The sequence below is a fragment of the Babylonia areolata genome, chromosome 33, assembly GCF_041734735.1.
Source record: "Babylonia areolata isolate BAREFJ2019XMU chromosome 33, ASM4173473v1, whole genome shotgun sequence".
In the NCBI taxonomy this organism is placed as follows: domain Eukaryota; kingdom Metazoa; phylum Mollusca; class Gastropoda; order Neogastropoda; family Buccinidae; genus Babylonia; species Babylonia areolata.
Genome location: NC_134908.1, coordinates 3,933,651 through 3,956,817, shown reverse-complemented (window position 1 = coordinate 3,956,817; position 23,167 = coordinate 3,933,651). Strand labels below are relative to the sequence as shown.

Genomic DNA, 23,167 nt, shown 5'->3' with positions numbered 1-23,167 from the left:
ACACATCACAACACACAAAACAACACAACACATCACAACACACACACACACAGACAGTAATATGTATCCCCACCCCCTTTTTTTTTGTGTGTGTGTTATCAAAGCAGATTTGCTGTGTATGAATCAGTCCATACACCTGGAAGCCGGAACTGAAGCTTACTGCACCGTGTTATTAACTCACTCAGTACGGCCAGTCCTCTCTTCTCCTCTACACAGACCCCTCGGATGTCCAGTGGGTGTCTCAATGACCCAACCTTTAGCTTCCGTCGTCAGAATTGTGGTATTCTTTATCAACATTCACCTCTTCAGTAGAAGAGCCTTCCGCTTGCAATATTTTGATGGTGGTAATTGGGGTGAAACGCTGTTAACGTCGTCTCTTTCGCCGTTCGTATGGAGAGAGTTAAAAGTAACGGTGAAAAGCTTCTTGATGCGCTTTTCACAACCAGCTAGGGAGGGAAGTGAAGTCACACCCACTGTGTATGAAGTCTGGCATGGGAAGGTGGGGCCCAGTCCTCTCCCTTCATCATTTTTGTATTTGTATTTCTTTTTGTATATGGATTTGTCCGAATGCAGTGACGCCTCCTTGAGCAACTGAAAAACTGAAAACTTTATCACAACAGATTTCTCTGTGTGTGAAATTTGAGCTGCTCTCCCCTATGCCACCATTTTTCCTTCTTTTTTTTTTCCCTGCGTGCACTTTTATTTGTTTTTCCTATCTCAGTGGATTTTTCTACAGAATTTTTCCAGGAACAACCCTTTTTGTTGCCGTGGGTTCTTTTACGTGCGCTAAGTCCATGCTGCACACGGAGACCTCAGTTTATCGTCTCATCCCAATGACTAGCGTCCAGACCACTACTCAAGGTCTAGTGGGAGGGGGAGAAAATATCGGCGGCTGAGCCGTGATTTGAACCAGCGCGCTCAGATTCTCTCGTTCCCCTAGGTGGACGCGTTACCTCTAGGCCATCACTCCACTACCAGGTACACGTACAGAATTTGGGACTTTTTTTTTTTTTTTTTAAAGCCTTTTTGGCTTTTCAACGCCCCTTCTTAATATAGAAATAGTTTAGGGTTGCGTACATGCGTATGAAATTTTTTTAAATGTTCATTCATCAAAATCGAATGGTTTTATTAATGATTTAGAGTCACTGTCTAGAAGATTCTTGAACTGGTCAATAGTTTTAGCTGTTTTTGTTGAATTATTCAGTGCATTCCATCCTTTAACTGCTCTAAAGCTAAAAGAAAACTTACGAATATTTGTTCTGCAAAATTTTGTGAAAAGATTAGTATTTGAACTTCTGGTAACATGGAGTTTGTTAGTAGAAAAGAAGGTGCAGGGGTCAGTGTCAACCATTTTATTAATGATCTTGAATACTTGTATCATGTCTCCTCTATATCTTCTGTATTTTTTGTGAATGCAAGTTTAGTTGTCTCAAACGGTTTTGGTAGTCCAAATCTCTTAACTCTGGTATCATTTTAGCTGCTCTCTTTTGCACCTGTTCAACTGCTTTAGACTGTCTTATTAGTCTGGGATACCAAATTATATTACCATATACCATATGCCTTTTTTTTTTTTACCTTTCCCAACCCCAAGTCAGGTGCCCATTCACACGCCTGGTGGGAGTGAGGATTATCAGGGGTACAGTGCCTTTCCCCAAGGACACACCACCATGCCGAAACAGGGCCTCGAACCCTGATCACTGGTGAACACTGGATCAAAAGTGCAATGCCTGACGGGCGCCATAGCCGAATGGTTAAAGCGCTGGACTTTCGATCTGAGGGTCCCGGGTTCGAATCACGGTGACGGCGCCTGATGGGTAAAGGGTGGAGATTTTTACGATCTCCCAGGTCAACATATGTGCAGACCTGCTTAGTGCCTGAACCCCCTTCGTGTGTATATGCAAGCAGAAGATCAAATACGCACGTTAAAGATCCTCTAATCCATGTTAGCGTTCGGTGGGTTATGGAAACAAGAACATACCCAGCATGCACACCGCCAGTATGGCTGCCTATATGGCAGGGTAAAAACGGTCATACACGTAAAAGCCCACTCGTGTGCATACGAGTGAATGCAGAAGAAGTGCAATGCCTAATTCTTAATGCAGACCTGCTAGTGCCTGAACCCCCCCCTTCATCTGTATATTCATACAGAAGGTCAAAGATTCTGCACTCCATGTCAGTGTTCGGTGGGTTATGGAAACAAGAATGCACCCAGCATGCACACCCTGAAAACTGAATATGGCTGTATATTTTTTAAAAAAAATTTAAAAAAAACAAAAAAACCGGTCATTCACTTTTAATGTTACATGTCTGTGTGAATGTGTTTGTGTGCATGACTGAAACCTGATTGAATAAAACAGAAAACGAATGATGAGTGTTCAAATGGCAGCCATCAGTCGGCTCTACCCAGGTAGGCAGCCTGTTGTGCAAATGACTCCGTGTTTGTAAAGTGCTTAGAGCTTGGTCTCTGACCGAGGATAGGTGCTATACAAGTATCCATATCATTCATTCATTCAACTCTGCCATGGTGCCAACCAAGCGCTGTGTGTAGACAAACATTGCAGAGTGGTCATTTCTCTCTCTCTCTCTCTCTCACACACACACACACAGACCTTTTTCGAAGGACGATTCTGTTGACCCCTCCCTCCTTGTTTGCCGAGCGCAGGGAGATGAACGGTGATTCAAAGTCCTGCAGCTTCCGCACGACTGAAACAACCCAGGTATGTTTTGTACACGCATGCACACACACACACATCATTACACATGCACACAGCCATACACATATGCACACGTGCACACACACACACACACACAGACACTAAAAAACATATACATACATGCACCCATACACACACACACTCACACACACACACACACACACTCACACACACACATAAGCAGACACTAAAAAACATATACATACATGCACCCATACACACTCACATACACACACTCACAAACACACACATGCACACATCACTCCACACACACCCATACACACACACACAACTAAAACAACCCATGTATCCTTTGTTGGCTGTTTTGCACACACACACACACCAACACAAACATATGCCCCCCCACCCCCCACCCCACCCCCACACACACATGCACACACACACACACACATGCACACACACACTTGCACATCCCTGCAAACATATCCATAAACACAAACACACACATACCCTTCATGCCCCCCCCCAACCCCATCCCCACACACCCCCACACGCAAACAGACACTCTGCCCAAACACACACACACACATACACACACACACACACACACACAATCCAACCATCACAGTGAACAGCATATGGGGAAAAAGAAAAACAAACAAACAAACAAAAAGACCACCAAATTCTCTTACTGGACATGTTGTCGTCCTCATCCTTCTTGACCAGGAAGAGACCGAAATAGTACACCAGGTCGTTGGGTATTTCTATCTGTTGTGCCACCGCCTGTAACACACACACACACACACACACACACACAATTGCTGTTACAATTGTTGTGCTGTGCTGTGCTGTGCTGTGCTGTGCTGTGCTGTGCTGTTGTGTTCTACGGTTGTGTGATGTGGTGTGTTACGTTGTACTTGTGTGTCGTGTTGTGTTGCGTTGTGTTGCATTGCATTGCATTGCATTGCATTGTGTTGTGTTGTGTTGCGTTGCATTGCATTGTGTTGCATTGCGGTGCTGTGTGGTGTGGTGTGGTGTGCTGTGTGTTCTACGGTTGTGTGATGTGGTGTGTTACATTGTACTTGTGTGTTGTGTTGCATTGCATTGCACTGCGGTGCTGTGTGGTGTGGTGTGGTGTGGTGTGGTGTGATGGTGTGGTGTGGTGTGGTGGTGTGGTGTGGTGGTGTGGTGTGATGTGTGGTGTGTGGTGTGGTGGTGTGGTGTGGTGCTGTGCTGTGCTGTGCTGTGCTGTTGTGTTCTACGGTTGTGTGATGTGGTGTGTTACGTTGTACTTTTGTGTTGTGTTGCATTGCATTGCATTGTGTTGTGTTGCATTGCATTGCATTGCGTTGCATTGTATTGTGTTGCGTTGCATTGCATTGCATTGTGTTGCATTGCGGTGCTGTGTGGTGTGGTGTGGTGTGGTGTGGTGCTGTGCTGTGCTGTGCTGTGCTGTGCTGTGCTGTGCTGTGCTGTGCTGTGCTGTGCTGTTGTGTTCTACGGTTGTGTGATGTGGTGTGTCACGTTGTACTTTTGTGTCGTGTTGTGTTGCGTTGCGTTGCATTGCGTTGCGTTGCATTGCATTGCATTGTGTTGCGTTGCGTTGCATTGCATTGCGTTGCATTGCATTGTGTTGCATTGCGGTGCTGTGTGGTGTGGTGTGGTGTGGTGCTGTGCTGTGCTGTGCTGTGCTGTGCTGTTGTGTTCTACGGTTGTGTGATGTGGTGTGTCACGTTGTACTTGTGTGTTGTGTTGCATTGCATTGCACTGCGGTGCTGTGTGGTGTGGTGTGGTGTGGTGTGGTGGTGTGGTATGGTGTGGTGGTGTGGTATGGTGTGGTGTGGTGTGATGTGTGGTGTGGTGTGCTGTGGTGTGCTGTGGTGTGGCATGGTGTGTTGAGTTGTACTGTTGTGTCGGGCTGTGCTGCATTGTGTTGTGTTGCACTAAGAACACAACTGATTAAGAAAGCGAAGAAACCCAATATGCCCACTGCAGTACACATGTACCCGTTCTTGGTCTAAAGGAAGCAAGTGGGTGTTGGCAATATATCAGTTCCTTCCGTTCAAAGTGATAACCCTCTCAGTACCAAGCCTATTTTATGCTCAGTGATGACTATCTGCCAGGGATATTTTTGGTCACGGAGGGTAATGATTAAAAATAAAATATTCTATCATACAAACTACTAAAAGTAAGCACTACACTAGTCTGAAAGAAAATCACACACGACTATCCATTTATCAATTTCATGATTTCACGAAAGGAAAACTCCTACAATGACGCGGACGGAAATTTCCATCCAGGGGGCACTTTTTTGCACACCAGAAGAAGACGGAAATTTCCATCCAGGGGCACTTTTTTGCAAACCGGAATGGGGACAGAATTTTCCATCCAAGGGCACATTTTTGCACACCAGAAGGGGACAGAAATTTTCTTCATGGGGCGCTCTTTTTGCACAACGGAAAAAGGACAAAAATTTCCATACTGGGACTCTTTTTTGCACACCAGAAGAGGTAAAAAAAAAAATCCATCATGGGGCACATTTTTGCATACAGGAAGGGGACAGATATTTCTGTCATGGGGCACATTTTTTACACACCAGAAAGGGGACAGATATTTCTGTCATGGGGCACATTTTTTTACACACCAGAAAGGGGACAGATATTTCCGTCACGAGGCACATTTTTTTACACCGAAAGGGGACAGATATTTCCGTCATGGGGCACATTTTTTGCACACCAGAAAGGGGACAGATATTTCCGTCACGGGGCACATTTTTTACACCGAAAGGGGACAGATATTTCCGTCATGGGGCACATTTTTTGCACACCAGAAAGGGGACAGATATTTCTGTCATGGGGCACATTTTTTACACACCAGAAAGGGGACAGATATTTCTGTCATGGGGCACATATTTTTCACACCGAAAGGGGACAGATATTTCAGTCATGGGGCACATTTTTTGCACACCAGAAAGGGGACAGATATTTCCGTCATGGGGCACATTTTTTTACACACCAGAAAGGGGACAGATATTTCCGTCACGGGGCACTTTTTTTTTTTACACACCAGAAAGGGGACAGATATTTCCGTCACGGGGCACTTTTTTTTTTACACACCAGAAAGGGGACAGATATTTCCGTCACGGGGCACATTTTTTACACACCAGAAAGGGGACAGATATTTCCGTCATGGGGCACATTTTTTACACACCAGAAAGGGGAACAAATATTTGCAGTCCTGGGGAACTGAAAGAGCTTTAAAATAAAACAGGAATGAACCAAGGGAACCAGTGAAACATGCACACACACACACACACACACACACCTCCAAGACGTCTTCTGTCTGGTCGGTGGAGGTGAAGGTGAGGGGGATCTTGTGGCCGTTCATCAGACACACATCCATCGTCACCCTCTCTGGGACCTCCTTCTGGGAATCCTGTCGAATACACACACAATGTGAAGCGTAATGAAAGAATAACGAGACTAGGAGAACACAGGAACAACAAACAGTAAAGGGTGGTAACTCGCTCCTTGGAAAAGGGACACAATTTCAAGTCGATGCTGCTTACGCTAACTGATTCAGCTAGCAATCTGAGGAAGTGTCTGGGTTTGTTCCAATGTACCTTTTATTTACCCGTGTGTTTGGCTGAATTGGTAGCGTAAGCAGCACTGACTTGAAATTCTGTCCCTTGTCCATGGAGAGGGTTGCCGCTCTTTACTGTTTATTAATGTGAAACGTACGTGCACACACAGTGACAGTCACACACACACACACACACACACACACACACACACACACACACACACACACACAGTGTGAAGCAAACACACACACACACACACTGTGAAGCAAGCAAACACACACACACACACACACACACACACACTGTGAAGCAAGCAAACACACACACACACACACACACACACACACACACACACACACACACACACTGTGAAGCAAACACACACACACACACACACACACACACACACACAGTGTGAAGCAAACACACACACACACACACACACACACACACACACACACACATACAGTGTGAAGCAAACACACACACACACACTCAAACACAAACACTCAAATACCCTCATTCACCCACCCAGCCACACATCCACCCAGACACACACACACACACACACACACACACACACACACGCCCACCCACCCCCCAACCCCCACACACAGACGCTACCTGTTGTGCTGAATGAAGGAATGTGTTGAAGATGGCAGAGGAAGATATCCTGGGGTCTTGGCTCGCTAACCAAACAACAAGGGCAAAGGTTAATTGACTCGTTACTTTCATGGGCTTTTAATTAGCTACAGGCGCTCCTCTGCATACATAGTATATCATTCGTTGTGATTGACAAGCACATATCATTTATATATAAGGGATTTCAATTAGCTGCAGACACTTTTCTGCATACACATCATTGTGATTTGCAAACATATACATATAAAAGCAAAAATCTAAACGACTGAGCGGAACATGCGTTTGTACAAACAAGTAGAGACTTTAAGTATACACAGATTCACAGACACAGATCTATACAGACAGAGATCTCACACACACACACACACACACACACACACACACACAGATTCACACACAGATCTATACAGAGATCACACACACACACACACACACACACACACACACACACACATTTAAACACACGTGTGTCTGTGTCTGTCTGTCTGTGTGTGACTGTGATTGTGCACGTGTAAAAGTGCACGCATGTGCAAATATAAATAATACATGTTTGTTACATCAATAATTTAAAACGTTTCATCAAACACTGTTTCTAACTTCATTTTAGTTTTTACAGATGAGTTCATGGTAAAATTACATACCCATGCATGTACAAATTACACGCACACACGCATATACATGTATGATGAACCTTGACCAATGGAACATGACATCATCAAACATAAATTCTTAGGCCAGGTGATGAGTAGTACATTGTCTTCAGCAGTCTTTTAACACCAGTGAAGTCTTCACTGGTGCCCTGTCAGCAGACATCAGAAGATACATATACAAATACACACACACACACACACAGTGGAGTGATGGCCTAGAGGCAACGCGTCCACCTAGGAAGCGAGAGAATCTTTGTATTTGTACTTGTATTTCTTTTTATCACAACACATTTCTCTGTGTGAAATTCAGGCTGCTCTCCCCAGGGAGAGCACGTCGCTACACTACAGCACCACCCTTTTTTGACTCACTTGTGTAAACAACGTGAGTCGATGTTTTAACCCAGTGTTCGGTTGTCTGTCTGTGTGTGTGTGTGTCTGTGTGTCCGTGGTAAACTTTAACATTGACATTTTCTCTGCAAATACTTTGTCAGCTGACACCAAATTAGGCATAAAAATAGGAAAAATTCAGTTCTTTCCAGTCATCTTGTTTAAAACAATATTGCACCTTGGGATGGGCACAAAAATTTTTTTAAAAATAAAGCCTAATTATATGCATACTGCATTTACTGTTATATTTATATTTTTTGTATTCTCTAAACTTGGCACTTTGATCTGATATTCTGACCCAACAACAAGAGCAGTCATTATTATCATTTTTTGTTCAAACAGGAACTTCTTTTGCTAAGCATGGAAGTTTTATTTATTTTGCAAACATTTTGGTGCAGATAGTAAAAAAGGGAAATTACTCTGTAATTAATGCTAGGGGACTTAATTTGCTTTAAACTGATCTTTCTCATCTTAAACATTACATTTTGAAATTATACTCAATACATAAAAAGCTTGGATTTTTTTTTTAAGTGTATCACAAGTGAGTCTTGAAGGCCTTGCCTCTCTTGTTTTGTATTTTTTCCTGCGTGGGGTTTTATTTGCTTTTCCTATCTCAGTGGATTTTTCTAAAGAATTTTGCCAGGAACAATCCTTTTGTTGCCGTGGGTTCTTTTACGTGCACTAAGTGCATGCTGCACACGGGACCTCGGTTTATCGTCTCATCCGAATGACTAGCGTCCAGACCACCACTCAAGGTCTAGTGGAGGGAGAGAAAATATCGGCGGCTGAGCCGTGATTCGAACCAGCGTGCTCAGATTCTCTCGTTTCCTAGGCGAACACGTTACCTCTAGGCCATCACTCCAATCTGGCAGGATAAAAACGGTCGTACAGGTAAAAACCCACGTGTGTACATCAACACAAGTGAACAATGGAGTTGCAGCCCATGAACGAAGAAGAAGTAGAAGAAGAACTCACCTAACTGAATGTATCGCTCCAACAGGAATCGTCTTTCCTCCACCTCGAAAGGCGTCAGCGACAACAGCTTCTTGGGAGGGAAGGGAGGCAACACCTGCGGGCTGAACTCCTTCCGCAGCTGTGGAAAAACGGAAGGTGAATATCAGAGGAAACACTTTGAGAAATGACACACACACACCCAATGAACACATAAAGTTCAAATACAGTACACGAACACAAAACCATGCCAGAAGACAACACTCTCGTTGCCATGGGTTCTTTTTCAGTGCGCCAAGTTGCCTGCTGCACACGGGACCCTCAGTTTGTCGTCTCGTCCCGAACGACTAAACGCTCCAGTCAAACTTGAGAGAAAGGGTGAGAGCAGGATTCGAACCCAGAGACCCTCACAGATTCTGTACTGGCAGATAAGTGTCTTAACCACTCTGCAACCTTCCCCCACTAAGGTCACCAACGACTGCTGGCTGTAGCGTAAGTCGGTCAATGAGTGAGTCATATGTGACCGTGTAGTTTTCATCTCCAACCCAGAACCTACTCCCCAACCCCCCCCCCCCCCCCCCACCCCTCCCGTGTCCAACCCCCCCCCCCCCCCCCCCCCCCCCCCCCCCCCCTCATCCCCCAGCCCCCCCACCTCGCTTCTCATTTCACGTAATTAAGCTTTCACCCACTGGGAGATGCATGGGGATAATGACTAACTAACCTTGTTTATTGGTGAACAGGGATGGGAAAGCGAGGTTCCAGAAATTGATTCAGTATCATTCAGTTTTCATTGTACTTTGTACATATTTGTTGTGTTCATTGTACTGAATTGTTTTGTGATGTTTTATGCTGTGTTGAGTTGTGAGGTTTTATACTGTGCTACACTGGGGTGTGTTGTGTTGTGTTGTGTCGTGTTGTGCTGTGTTATGCTGTGTTGTGTTGTATTGTGTTATGAACATTGCGTTCTGTTCTGTTCTGTTGCGCTGTGCTGTGCAGTGCTGTGCTGTGATGTGAATCATTGTTTCATTGTGTTGTGCTGTACTGTACTGTACTGTGTTCTGCCGTACTGTATTGTACTGCAATGTATTGTAGTGTACTGTATTGTACTGCAATGTATTATATTGCACTGTATTGCACTGTACCGTACTACACCATTCTGTACTGCACTGTGTTGCGCTGTACTGTACTGTACTGCACTGTATTGCAGTGTACTGTATTGTACTGCAATGTATTATACCGCACTGTATTGTATTGTATTTGTAATGCACTGTACTGCACTGTACCGTACTACACCATACTGTACTCCACTGTATAGTACTACACTGTATTGTAATTTGTATTTGTGCGTGTGTGCGCGCGCTATTGCAAAGAGACTGTGTGTGTATGTGTGTGTGTGTGAGTGTGAGAGAGAGAGAGAGAGAGAGAGAGTGTGCATGCATGTGTGTGTGTGTGTATGTGTGCAGTGCATGCATGTGTGAGTATGCACACGTTTTTATTTTGACATGCTCTTGTACGTATCCTATTTTCTACTGTATCTGTGTTTGTGTATGATTTTCGATTTATGTACCTTGTTGTGTACTATCCCTCCCAATATTCCTTGTGACCCCGGTACACTTGGTAATAAAGACATATTCCATTCTATTCCATTGTTTCCAAGTACAGTTTCCCTCACAGTGTAGTCAAGAGTGAATCCACTGACAGCAAAGCGTATACATACATGTTTGCCTGACACTGCCAATATCCATTTATAAGTGTTTTGCAGAATCATATATATATCACTCTTCTCTCAGCTTACAAAAAGGAGGAGTTTGTATTATACTCCATGTTTGGTGTTTACATATACTTACCATGTCAAACTGATGCAAACTAGGCCTATGGTTTGCTCTGTTTGGCCAAATTTCGCGCGGCTAACAGTGAAAAGACGCCCCTCTTAGTCTGGCCCGCTCTTAGCCAATCAAACGCCTCTAACAGCTATAAGCGCTGAATCATTCCGTTGGCCAAGGCTCTTCTCTCAGCTTACAAAAAAAAATATTATAAAAATTTTATATTTTCAATAATTATTTCATTCAAATTCAAATTATTCTCTGTGTGTGTGTGTGTGTATGTAGAGAGAGAGAGAGAGAGAGAGAGAGAGGACATGTTTCCCCATTTTTCCAATGATTATAAAAATAATTATCTTTTCAATAATTATTTCATTCATTTTACAATTATATTCCATTCAAAAACAGTTTTGTTTTCCAATCATGTGAAGTATGGTTGTGTTTATCAAATCACAAAGGGGTAAAAACAGTTAGTACATATATATATATATATATATATATATATATATATATATATATATATAAACCTACATTATCATACTTATATGTTGATTGTACATGTGAACACAGTAGCTGTAGCCCCACAAACACAGAAAAAAAAAGTTGCCAAAACTGCAAGCAATTACTGGGTATGCTCTGAGTGGCTGCTTATTTTACATTGTACAAAACTGTGGACGCTAATTTATAGTAAATATACTGTACAAACTATGGCTGTTATGAAACCATCACACTTTTGTTTGCTGACTTGTCAGTATCAATTGATCAGTGCTTCCTGTCAGTGGGTTCCTGAGTCTGAGGCTGACGACATCTGTGTCAGTGTATTGTGCTGCATTCCACGCTATCCTGCATCATTCTTTCCAATAATGATCTCTTTGTAATAGCGTGCACGCGCACGTACACACACACACACACACACACACACAGAGAAACACACACACACACACACACACACACACACACACACACACACACACACACACAACACACATAGAAACACACACTCACACACACACTCTTTCCACAAACAACCGGAACAACAACATGTACACTGTTTATACAGCTGTACATGCCATATTTGAAAAAAAAAAAAAAAAAAAAAACCAGCCTAAAAAAAACAACATGCCTTTCTTTACAACTCACCAAAGCCAAGTCTACCAGTGTGTGAAAGCAATTAGTATACACAGGATGTCCTACTCCCCGTTCAATCACGCTGAGAGAACTTTTGTGTTCGATCCTGTTTTGCTGGGGGGAGGGGCGGGGCGGGGTGGGGCAGGGCAGGACAGGGCGAGGGGGCGTGGGGGGTGGGGGGTGGGGTTTGTGTGGAGGTTTTTATTTTGATGGGGCAAGTATCACTCAATTGAAATATATAATATATATATATACATATATATATATATATAAACAAAACATGAGGCCACATTCATTGTGCACTTACATTTGAAAGGTCAAGCGTTCATAGTCAGAAAACACACACAGGTATTCCATCATAATGGGTAATGGAGGGGGAAAATGGGGGGGGGGGGGGAATATGATTTTTTTTTCATAAAGGAATATGACAAAAACCTTCAATCAATTTGAAATATATCATAATCTTATCATTATATGGAAAAATAATATGAGAAAAAGTACAGTGAGTAATTAACCCTTTCAGTGCCCCTGGATGAATTTCCATCTGCATCAGTGAAGGAATTTTCCCATAACTTCTTCTTCTTCTTCTTCTTCTGCGTTCGTGGGCTGCAACTCCCACGTTCACTCGCATGTACACGAGTGGGCTTTTACGTGCATGACCGTTTTTACCCCGCCATGTAGGCAGCCATACTCCACTTTCGGGGGTGTGCATGCTGGGTATGTTCTTGTTCCCACAACCCACCGAACGCTGACATGGATTACAGGATCTTTAACGTGCGTATTTGATCTTCTGCATGCATTTACACACAAAGTGGGTTCAGGCACTAGCAGGTCTGCACATATGTTGACCTGGGAGGTCGTAAAAATCTCCACCCTTTACCCACCAGGCGCCGTCACCGTGATTCGAACCCGGGCCCTCAGATTGAAAGTCCAACACTTTAACCACTCGGCTATTGCGCCCGTCATTCCCATAACAATATTAAAACATTCATATGAAGTAGTCATAATTTATTTAAAAAAATAAAATTAATTAAAAAAAAAGAGTATAAGTTATCAAATATAAATACTTTTCTTTTAGTTGTACGAATTCTAGAAAAATTACTTCCAAATTATGAATTTCTGTGACCAAAATGTCCCTTGGCAAACAGTCGTCACTGAATATACAACAGGCTTGGCACTGAAAGGGTTAGCTGCTTCTCTCTACCTGTTCATGGAACTGTCGAAGCTGTTTGTATCGCGCACTGCAATGGAACACCCCATTGATGTGTATGTTGTACGTCTGCAACACAGCAACAAGCATTTAAAAATAAAATAAACCAATAAATGATTCAATAAACGATGACAAATAATAATTCATAAACAAACAACTGATAAACTGATAATTTAATTAGTAAACAACTAAATAAACACACTAAAAATAATAATAATAATAAGACAGTAAATATTTAGCACACATTTGCTTTGAGTTTGACTTGATTTTGAATATTTGTTAGAAATCTAACTCAGTTAAAACAATCACGTGGAATAAAGAGAAAACTTTTGGGGGGGCGTGAGGGGGGTTGGGGGGACTATTCCCCACACACGTTTTTGCACTTGTTTCCAAGTGTACAAACACTCATGGCTGAATGTGAACTCGAACTCTCTCTCACTCACACACACACACACACACACACACACACACACACATATACTGCATCAAAACATGATGAACAGATAATCAGCCGTATTGTATTATTATTTGCATAGTCCTGACTTACTGTATTGTGTTCCGTTATATTGTGTCCTATTGTACTGTATTAATTCTTTTTTTTTTATTGTATTGTGTCCTACTGTACCATGTTGTGTTGTGTTGTGTTGTGTTGTGTTGTGTTGTGTATTTTTTCTGTGGAAATTGCCGGGGGCAACCCTTTGTTGCCTGAGGATGGGGGCATAAGGCATTGGAGGGGTGGCGGGGGGAGGGAGGGAGGGGTGGGGGGGGGGTCTTTCACAACTTTAAGCACATACTGCACAATGGGGACCTTGATTCATCATCGCATCCAAAAGACTAGACCCTGCACCCAGAACACCGTTCAACCTTTTCAAAGGCTAACAGAAGGGGAAGTAAAAAAAAAAAAAAACCCATCCCACTCTGTCCGGGACTCGAACGCCTGCACCACTACCTAGTCTGGTGCATGATCACGACTGGGCCACCCCTCCAGGTGCCCTGAGAGAATTTTTTTTTTTTTTACAATATTTCACTCAGTGCGGAACCTCGGTTTATCGTCTCATCTAGCGTCCAGACCACCACTCAGTGTCTGGTGGAGGGGGAGAAAATATCGGCGGCTGAGCCGTGATTTGAACCAGCGCGCTCAGATTCTCTCGCTTCCCAGGCGGACACGTTACCTCTAGGCCATCACTCCAACTAGTCCATTGCAGTTAATTCACAATACTCTGATGTTGGGGTCACATATCTGTTGTCTCTATTTCACTATTTGTCACAGTCTCATACATCTACACTTACTTTGTGAATCATGCTTTTCATTCATCATGTGAAATGAAAAGTATTAATCCTGAGAATGCACAACCAAAATTTCCATGATTGATACTTTAATAAAGATCTGTTATTGTTTGATTCAAAACCTATCAACTATCATTTCTGCGTCATTATTGTCACTGCAATTGTCTAGATGTTCATGATATCAGCATCAGTAGCTCAAGGAGGCGTCACTGCATTCGGACAAATCCATATACGCTACACCACATCTGCCAAGCAGATGCCTGACCAGCAGCGTAACCCAACGCGTTTAGTCAGGCCTTGAGAGAGAAAAAAAAGAAGAAACAAAAACAAAAACAATAATGATAATGATAATAATAATAACTAAAAATGGAAATAGAATAAAAAGACAATAATGATGATAAATGAGCAAATGAGCAAATAAATGTAAAACATGCAGACGCACATTCACACACAGACACACATTTTTTTTTTTTTTTTGCTCAAGGCCTGACTAAACGCGTTGCGTTACGCTGCTGGTCAGGAATCTGCTTGGCAGATATGGTGTAGCATATATGGATTTGTCCGAATGCAGTGACGCCTCCTTGAGCTACTGAAACTGAAGTTCATGATAACGAAATGGAAAACATCGCCCATCAACTTAAGACACAGCACAGGAAACTGTCAAGTGTCATTAAATGATTATGATATCTTTTTTTGAAGGGGTGGGGGACAGGGGGCCGGGGTTGGGGTGGGGCTTGTCATGATAAATGAATCAATCATGGAAACAGCTTCCATCTCAACACAGCAACAAATTACACAATAAAACAAAACAAAAAGCATAGCCAACAATACCACAAAAATATCTAGATAACAAAAGAAAACATCTACGATATTATCTGTACTGTTCTAATCAATGCACTTGACCCAACTCAGAGGCTGACAAAAGAAAAAGGAAGGGTTGATTATACAGTCGCTGGGCTTTTTTGCATCATATCTTTGTATACTTTTCTTCAGGTCCTTTTGTTCACATGTTTAGGTATTTTATTCAACTGTTCAAAATACAACATACAATTTCTTTCTTACATTGCCAGTAATCAATAAGATTTTTTTAAGGAATTAATAGTTTGTGCGTTTCATTTTAGCCATATAAAAATGTAACATGACTAACATTAACTGAAGATTGTGTTGTGTTTTGTGCATGTTGGGTTAATTTCTAAGTTTCCATAACCCAACTAACTCTGGCACTGGCCACTGGATCTTTAACGAGCTGGCAGGTCAGAGCTTGGAGAAGGGGAAAATCATCCTCCACCATCAGCCGCTACCAGGATTCAAACCGCGCGAGACCGTCAGATTTTATATCCAATGACAGGATCACGACACTCGGCCACCACAACCAAAATTCGTCATAGTTTGTGTAAGCAATGTGCGATGTGCATAGAAGTCTCCCTTCTTCCGACAATGCAAGCTGAAGCGTGCAATGTACTTTTATATCCGGACATAGATCTAGTCAAGGAACACCCCCATTCAGCCGGATACAAAAAAACACAAAGTTGAGACCGCTTCTGTCAACAGTGAAGTCGACTTGGTGAATGTAATGCGCAAAAATACTGACTTTATTAAGTGACAGAAAGCATACGTGTTTCATCTCTCTATGATGTTATCCTGACAATTTTGCGAACGGTGATCGACTGAGTCCCCGCCCAGGCATCTTACAGGGACAAACGTTTGCAAGTCAACAAGTAGGCCAACAGACACACACCTGTCCCTCATGCAGACGACAAACATGCCCACCCACAGCTAACTGGAAAAAAACACACAAAAAAACATAATCACCGTGTATGGTGTGCCTCCGTCATCTTTGAGCTCCGTTGTGTCTGGTATGGAAAAATGCATTTTTGTCGATTTCTTAAAACCTACACAAGCCTGTTAGTCTGCAGTTAGTACTCAGTTCATTCACACGATCAATCAGGAACACTCCCCTTCGTCCATGTTACAAAGTTTTGGTCACATGATCACACCCACCACATGTGTGGGGACTTGCAAATTATTCCAAATAAACCTGACAGCATGGTGCAAATAAACTAAACAAAACGACCACGAGGAAATCGAGTGCCAGAAAATGCTCAAAACAATAAAATAAGGAAGAAAAATAAAAACAAAACGGAAGTTTAGAAAGTGCCTATGCTTTGTACGCATGCCCAATAGATTTCAAGAGACTTCCGGAAGAAGCCGAAGGTCGTGGCGTGTTGGACGCGTGTGACTTGCACATTTATAACCGCTAATCATGCCGGTTGTTCCACCTAGAGCTGGCAAAGGCGACGCCGAAGGTGTCAATGCCGTCCTTCTTGGACCTCCTGGTTCAGGCAAAGGCACTCAGGTAAATGTTGCAACGCGGCATGCAGCAGGAGAAATTTTGACAAGTTCATGGGAGGGGAAATCAAGATTCAGATCTATTTCCAACAAACAGCATTAGTTCTATATATGAAGGAGACAGATCTGCATTGGTACTTCGAATCTGAGCAGTCATGAGGTTGCCATGGTGATTTTCTTTGCGGTCGATTAAAGTAAACATGAAGAATGTGATCCGTTTGTGATGACTCTCCGTTGTCAACGTGATCGGCTCACATGATGACAGCCTGAGTCAGCCGTTTTTGTGATAGTGCCGACCCTGATAGCAGTTTAGGTCATTGTTACACAAGGAGTAACAGAACCCATGGCCTGTTTTATCAGCGTCATGCCTCAAGCTCTTCCCCGATCCTGGGGCTCTTTAACCCTGTTTGGATTTGAACCTATACAAACACAGTTACACACACCCCTACACACACCCCACTCCAACACACACGCACACTGATACACGTGCATATGCACACAAACTCACACCCCAACCCCCTCACACACATACACACCGACAGGCGTGTGCGAGCGCACACACATGCACACCCACCCACTAGTACACACATAACATAACACACGCACACACTGTATACACACACAAGTAATCATTTGTTACATGTTCTCACATTTGAAATTAAAAGCACTTGCGTGCACTGATGGGGATAGTGAGATACTCTAATTGTTACGCACAATCTCACTGGCAATGTTTTGAAACTTAAGTAATTTTTTAAAACAATGTTGACTTACTCAGTTACTGAGAAGTTGCCATCATGCCAAAATCATCTGATTAGAATGATAAGAATGTATCAAAACCTTTTTTTTTTTTTACAAAAAACTAAAGGGGAAAATAAAACCATGTTTTCTTAACTACTTGATTTTCTTGCAGGCTCCTCTGTTGGCTGAAAAATACTGTGTATGCCATTTGTCAACAGGTAAGAAAAATGTTTTTTGTTGTTGGTTTTTTGGGGATTTTTTTTCAAACATTTTTGTCAAATTTATACATGTCAGCTTCCACGGCGCACACACACACACACACACACACACACAATAAGCAACAATAATAACAAGAATGTGATGGTGGGACATTGATCAGGGAACATGCTGAGGGCAATACTAATAGCCAGTATAAGCAACATTGATAAAGTGAGAACTGTATGATCAATGGTTTCGCCTCTGTCATGGGAATTTGCTTACACTTACAGACTAGTCTTTAGCAAAGAACTCTTGAGTCTCAGAGGCATGATTGCACTGGCTCTTAGGCTTTGAGGGGGCAGTTGGTCTTTGGGAACCATCCCAATCCTGCTGTCCTAAAGCCTTTCTGGCTGAGAGAGTGGGGATACTTGGGCAAGACATTCTCTCTTTCTCAAACTCTAACCCCAGATAGTCAAGACAGCATCTGCCTCCTCTGCTGTTCTGATGTTCATCGATGGCCTGAACTGTGATAAAATGATGCAGTGTACTAAACACATAAGCCTTGATATGTAAGTGTAATAAGGCCATGTAATTAGTGTTAACTGGGCTCATAAAATTTTGAATGCACAAATGACATATTCCTGATGCGTATTCACTTTTTCTACATATTCATATGAACAATGTAAATGCAAAAAAATGAATGAAAAAGTATGGAAAAAAAACACACAAAAAATACAATGTGATGGTGTGCAGGGGACATGTTGAGGGCGGTGGTGGCCTCGGGCAACGATCTGGGCCAGAAGATCAAGGGGGTGATGGACGCCGGTCAGCTGGTCAGCGATGACCTGGTGGTGGAGCTGATTGACCAGAACCTGGACTCCCCCGCCTGCCGCAAGGGCTTTCTTCTGGACGGCTTCCCCCGCACCGTCAAACAGGCCGAGGCTGTGAGTGTTGTGATAAGTGATGTCATTTATGCAGGCATGTCTACCGTTACTGAGGGCCCATATTTGTCCCTTAAAATTGATAAAATGTCCAGGAAATACAGATATTTGCTGCATGCCCCGGAAAATTTTTAAAAAATCCAACCACAGTCATTTTTTTCTGAAGTATCTAGTGGGTACAAGTGTACCCTTAGATGGCTTTCAGACCATTGCCGAAGACACTTCATTAAGACTTACAGAAATGCTGCCAATATTATCAAAGCCACTTCATAAAAAGCTGGAACTGTCCATACAGTATGGAAGCCATTTTGTGAAAGTCCACTCGATTTCCGTCACCAGAGAAGTAACTTCGGCAAGACCAGTGCATATGTGGGTAAGCACTGACTGTGTATATACTATATTTGCTGAGATGCTCCTGAAATTATACCCTGTCCCAGATTCTAATGAATGTTGTTCCTGAAAAGCAAATTTGGAGGTAGGCATGCCTGTTTATGTAATGATAATGTACAATGTAGCACCCTTTCTCTCTAAGAACCTCAACTTACCCGGCCTGTCACAAGGGGTTCTACCTCAACGGCTTCCCACACTCAAAGAGGCGGAGTTGTGAGTGTCAGTGATAAGTAGTGTGATTTATGTAGGACTAAATCGTGTGCAGAGGCTAATCAAGAGTGTTCTTACACTTGTCATTTACAGTTTCAGTTTTGTTTTGTTGGGGGGGGTTTTTTCACTTTCATGGAGATGTCAGAATGTGCAGAGTGATCCATCGACTTCACATCACACATGACGGGCACAACAGCCAGTTTGTTAAAGCGTTGGGTTTTCAGTCTGAAGGGTCGAGGGTTCAGATCTCTGTTACAGTGTCTGGTTGGTAAAAAAAAAGGGTAGGGGTTTTTCCGATCTTTTAGGTCAAAAGATGTGCAGACCTGCTGGTGCCTGAACCCCACTCCATGTGTATACGCATGCAGAAGGTCAATTACACACGTTAGATATTCCGCAGTCCATGTCAGTTTATCTGCCAATACAGTGAGGTGGTTTGAATCTCATTCTTGCCCTTTCTCCCAAGTTTGACTGGAAAATTATACCGAGCGTCTGGTCATTCGGATGAGATGATAAACCGAGATCCCATGTGCAGCACACACTTTCCGCACTGAAAAAGAACCCATGGCTTCAAAAGTGTTGTCCTCTGGCAAAATTCTGGAAAAGAAATCCTCTCTGACAGGTACACGTATGCATGCACTCAAGGCCTAACCAGCGCATTAGGTTATGCTGCTGTCAGGCATCTGCCTAGTAGATGTAGTGTAGAGTACATGGTTTTGTCGGAGCGCAGTGAGAAACTGAAACTAGTCCTTGAACCTTGTGTGGACAGCTGGACGACCTGCTTGACCAGAGGAAGACGAAACTGGACGCTGTGGTGGAGTTCTCCATCGACGACTCTCTGCTGGTGCGGCGCATCACAGGCCGCATGATCCACCCCGCGAGTGGACGCAGCTACCACGAGGAGTTCCACCCGCCCAAGAAGGCCATGACTGATGATGTGAGTGTTGTGTGTGTGTGTGTGTGTGTGACTCTATGTGTGTGTGTGACTGTGTGTGTGTATGGTGGTGGTTGTTTTTGACTCACTTGTGTAAACAAAGTGAGTCTATGTTTTAACCCGGTGTTCGGTTGTCTGTGTGTGTCCGTGTGTCTGTGTGTCCGTGGTAAACTTTAACATTGACATTTTCTCTGCAAATACTTTGTCAGTTGACACCAAATTTGGCATAAAAATAGGAAAAATTCAGTTCTTTCCAGTCATCTTGTTTAAAACAATCTCTGGGATGGGCACAAAAAAATTTTAAAAAAGAAGCCCAATTATATGCAAACTGCATTTACTGTTATATTTATATTTTTTGTATTCTCTAAACTTGGCACTTTGACCTCTTATTCTGACACAACAACAAGAGAAGTCATTATTATCATTTTTTGTTCAAACAGGAACTTCTTTTGCTAAGCATGGAATTTTTATTTATTTTGCAAACGTTTTGGTGCAGATAGTAAAAAAGGGAAATTACTCTGTAATTAATGCTAGGGGACGTAATTTATCACAAGTGAGTCTTGAAGGCCTTGCCTTTCTTGTTTATAGTGTTGTTTGTGTGTGTGTGTGTGTTTCTATTTTTGCAGTGTGTGTGACTGTGTGTTTTGAAATGTCTATGTTTTTGTTTTTTAAAGTGTGTGTGTTCCACCCTCCCACATCCTTGACTGATGACATGAGTGTGTGTTAGTATTTTGTAGTTTGTGTGTTCCACTCTTCCCAAGAAACCGATGGCTGATGACATGTAGTATATGTGTGTGAGTGTTTGTATTTTGTAGTTTGTGTGTGAGTGTGTGCGTTCATATTTTTGTAGTGTGTGTGTGTGTGTTTTGTAGTGTGTGTAGTGTATGTGTGTTTATTTTGTAATGTGTGTGAGTGTGAGTTCCACCCTCCTGAGAAACCCTTGACTGATGACATGAGTGTGTGTGTGTGTGAAAGTATTGTATTTTGTAGTTTGTGTGTGAGTGTGTGTGTTTTTTTTTTGTAGTGTGTGTGTTTTGTAGTGTGTGTATGTGTGTGTATTTTGTAATGTGTGTGAGTGTGAGTTCCACCCTCCCAAGAAAGCGTGACTGATGATGTGAATGTTGTGTGTTTGTGTGTGTATGTTAGTATTTTATAGTTTGTGTGTTCCTCCCAAGAAAATCATGATGATGACATGACAGTGTGTATGTGTGTATGTATTTTGTAATGTGTGAGCATGCGTTCCACCCTCCCAAGAAACCCATGTCTGATTACATGAGAGTGTGTGAGTGTTTGTATTTTGTTGTTTTGCACATCTCCATTTCCTGTTGTTCTTGTTCTTGTTTAAAGTCACTCACAATGCTAAAATTTTGTGTTATTTGCAGGTGACAGGCGAACCCCTGATCCGGCGCTCGGACGACAACGCGCAAGCTCTGAAAAAGCGGCTGGAGAGCTATCACAAGCAGACCAAGCCGCTGGTGGATTACTATGCCAAGCAAGGGCTGCACACTGCTGTCGACGCCGCCATGCCTGCCCGCAATGTCTTCGCCTCCATCTGCGCCGTTTTCGGACGCGCCACCCACAAGGATAAGGTCATGTTCTTGAGGCAATGATGTGGTTTTCTGGTTTTGGGGGGTTTGATTTTTTAGTTCAGTGTTGTTGTTGCTGCTGCTGCTGCTAGCAGTTGTACCGTTGTTATTCTTCTGTGCTGCGGCGGCGCATCCCGGATGACTTTTTACAGAGTTTGCGGGAGAGAGAAGAAGTAGTTGTTGCAGCCCAAGTTATGACGTGAGTAACTTGCTTTCCACCTCTCCTCCCCCCCCCCCCACCCCCTCCACTCCACCCCCCTGGAAAATTTAAAGAAATTGTGACCACCGCCACCTTTTGAAAAAAAAAAAAAAAACGAAAACAAAAAACAAACGTCAACTGGGTTATTTGATGCTATATAACGGAGTAAATTATGTATCTATGTAAGCGGGTTACGTAATCAATTTGGTGTTTTTATTTGTTTTGTTTTGTTTTTCCTTGAGTTGGTCTCTGACCATGCAACGTCAGATCCACTTGGCCCAGAGTTGTGACATAAGACACAGTAACAGTAGGCAGCAGATTGACAATGAAATGCAGTTGAAATGCAGTTCACCTAAGAGGAAGCTAGTCAGGGATACAGAGGGGAGGTAACCTACTTCCGGGAGGTTATCAGCCGTAGCTACTTTCGTTTTCTCCACATAGGCAGATAGTAGTTTGCACCGGACAGGAATCGGACCTCCCTGCCGGAGTCTGCACTAGTGGGTCACGGTAAGTATGTTAGATAAACGTAATTTTAGGGGGGGGAAATTTCCTTTCTCCAAACCCTTCAAAGAATATGACATCAGATGCATGTTCATCAGAAATGAAACAGAATCAGTTCAGGAAAATTATTGAAGAAGGAAAAAAAAAAACAACTAACACTGCGTTTACTACTGTTAACCACACATTCTGATTGCGGAAATCTTGGCATCCTGATCAGCAGGTCTAAAAAGATTTTTTTTTTTTTTTTTTTTTTTTTTTTAATTTGTGGAAAGTGAGGAGAGGGACAGGCACTCACATGCATGCTGTGTTATTTATGGGGGGGGCGTGTGCAGTGATATAGAGAGAAAAGATTGGACCCCCTCACCTTATAGGGTCGTTGTCGGTTATTTTGTGTCAGTGTGCATGCTTTCACCTCCAAACATCTGCCTGTTCCTAAATTTTTTTTTTTTTTTTAGTTTTTCAGGTTTGATGGGGTGGGGTGGGGTGGGGTTTGGGGAGGAAGAACATAGTTCTTGTAAGAGTGTGTGAGTGTGGGTGGAGCATGGTGGGAGGGGGGTGGGAGTGGAGGGAAGAGGTCAAGGAATGAAGCATACAATCACTTTGTAGAAAAAAAGGGGGGCGGGGGGGGGGGTGCGGGGGGACCTGCAGCCTGTTCTGAAATTGGAAAAAGTGTTCCGCGATTTCTGATAACAAGTACACACTGAACTTGAAGTAGATGTACTTGAAAACTGAATAGATTTAAAAAAAGAAAAAAAAAAGTGAATATATTTTTTTGGGGGGGAGGGGTTGGG

General features: G+C 42.8%; 2 protein-coding genes across 4 annotated transcripts in view; one reads left to right on the top strand and one right to left on the bottom strand.

Moving 5' to 3' along the window:
- Positions 1–16,444, bottom strand: part of LOC143277022 (sorting nexin-17-like) — a 36,848-nt gene extending 20,404 nt beyond the window's left edge. For all 3 annotated transcript variants that reach the window (XM_076581744.1, XM_076581743.1, XM_076581745.1), the window contains exons 1-7: positions 16,146–16,444; positions 13,041–13,115; positions 8,913–9,030; positions 6,883–6,947; positions 6,000–6,110; positions 3,368–3,458; positions 2,610–2,703 (exon numbers count right to left, since the gene is read on the bottom strand). In XM_076581744.1, the coding sequence (XP_076437859.1) occupies positions 2,610–2,703; positions 3,368–3,458; positions 6,000–6,110; positions 6,883–6,947; positions 8,913–9,030; positions 13,041–13,115; positions 16,146–16,205 (614 nt within the window). In that variant the 5' untranslated portion in view covers positions 16,206–16,444. The remainder of the gene's footprint in view (positions 1–2,609; positions 2,704–3,367; positions 3,459–5,999; positions 6,111–6,882; positions 6,948–8,912; positions 9,031–13,040; positions 13,116–16,145) is intronic.
- An 88-nt stretch (positions 16,445–16,532) lies between these two features.
- On the top strand, positions 16,533–21,928 carry LOC143276948 (adenylate kinase 2, mitochondrial-like). The gene is made up of 5 exons (XM_076581626.1): positions 16,533–16,689; positions 17,593–17,638; positions 18,372–18,562; positions 19,926–20,093; positions 21,473–21,928. The coding sequence occupies exons 1-5, from the start codon at positions 16,597–16,599 to the stop codon at positions 21,698–21,700; spliced, it is 726 nt and encodes a 241-aa protein (XP_076437741.1). The 5' UTR covers positions 16,533–16,596; the 3' UTR covers positions 21,701–21,928.
- Positions 21,929–23,167: the final 1,239 nt, after the last annotated feature.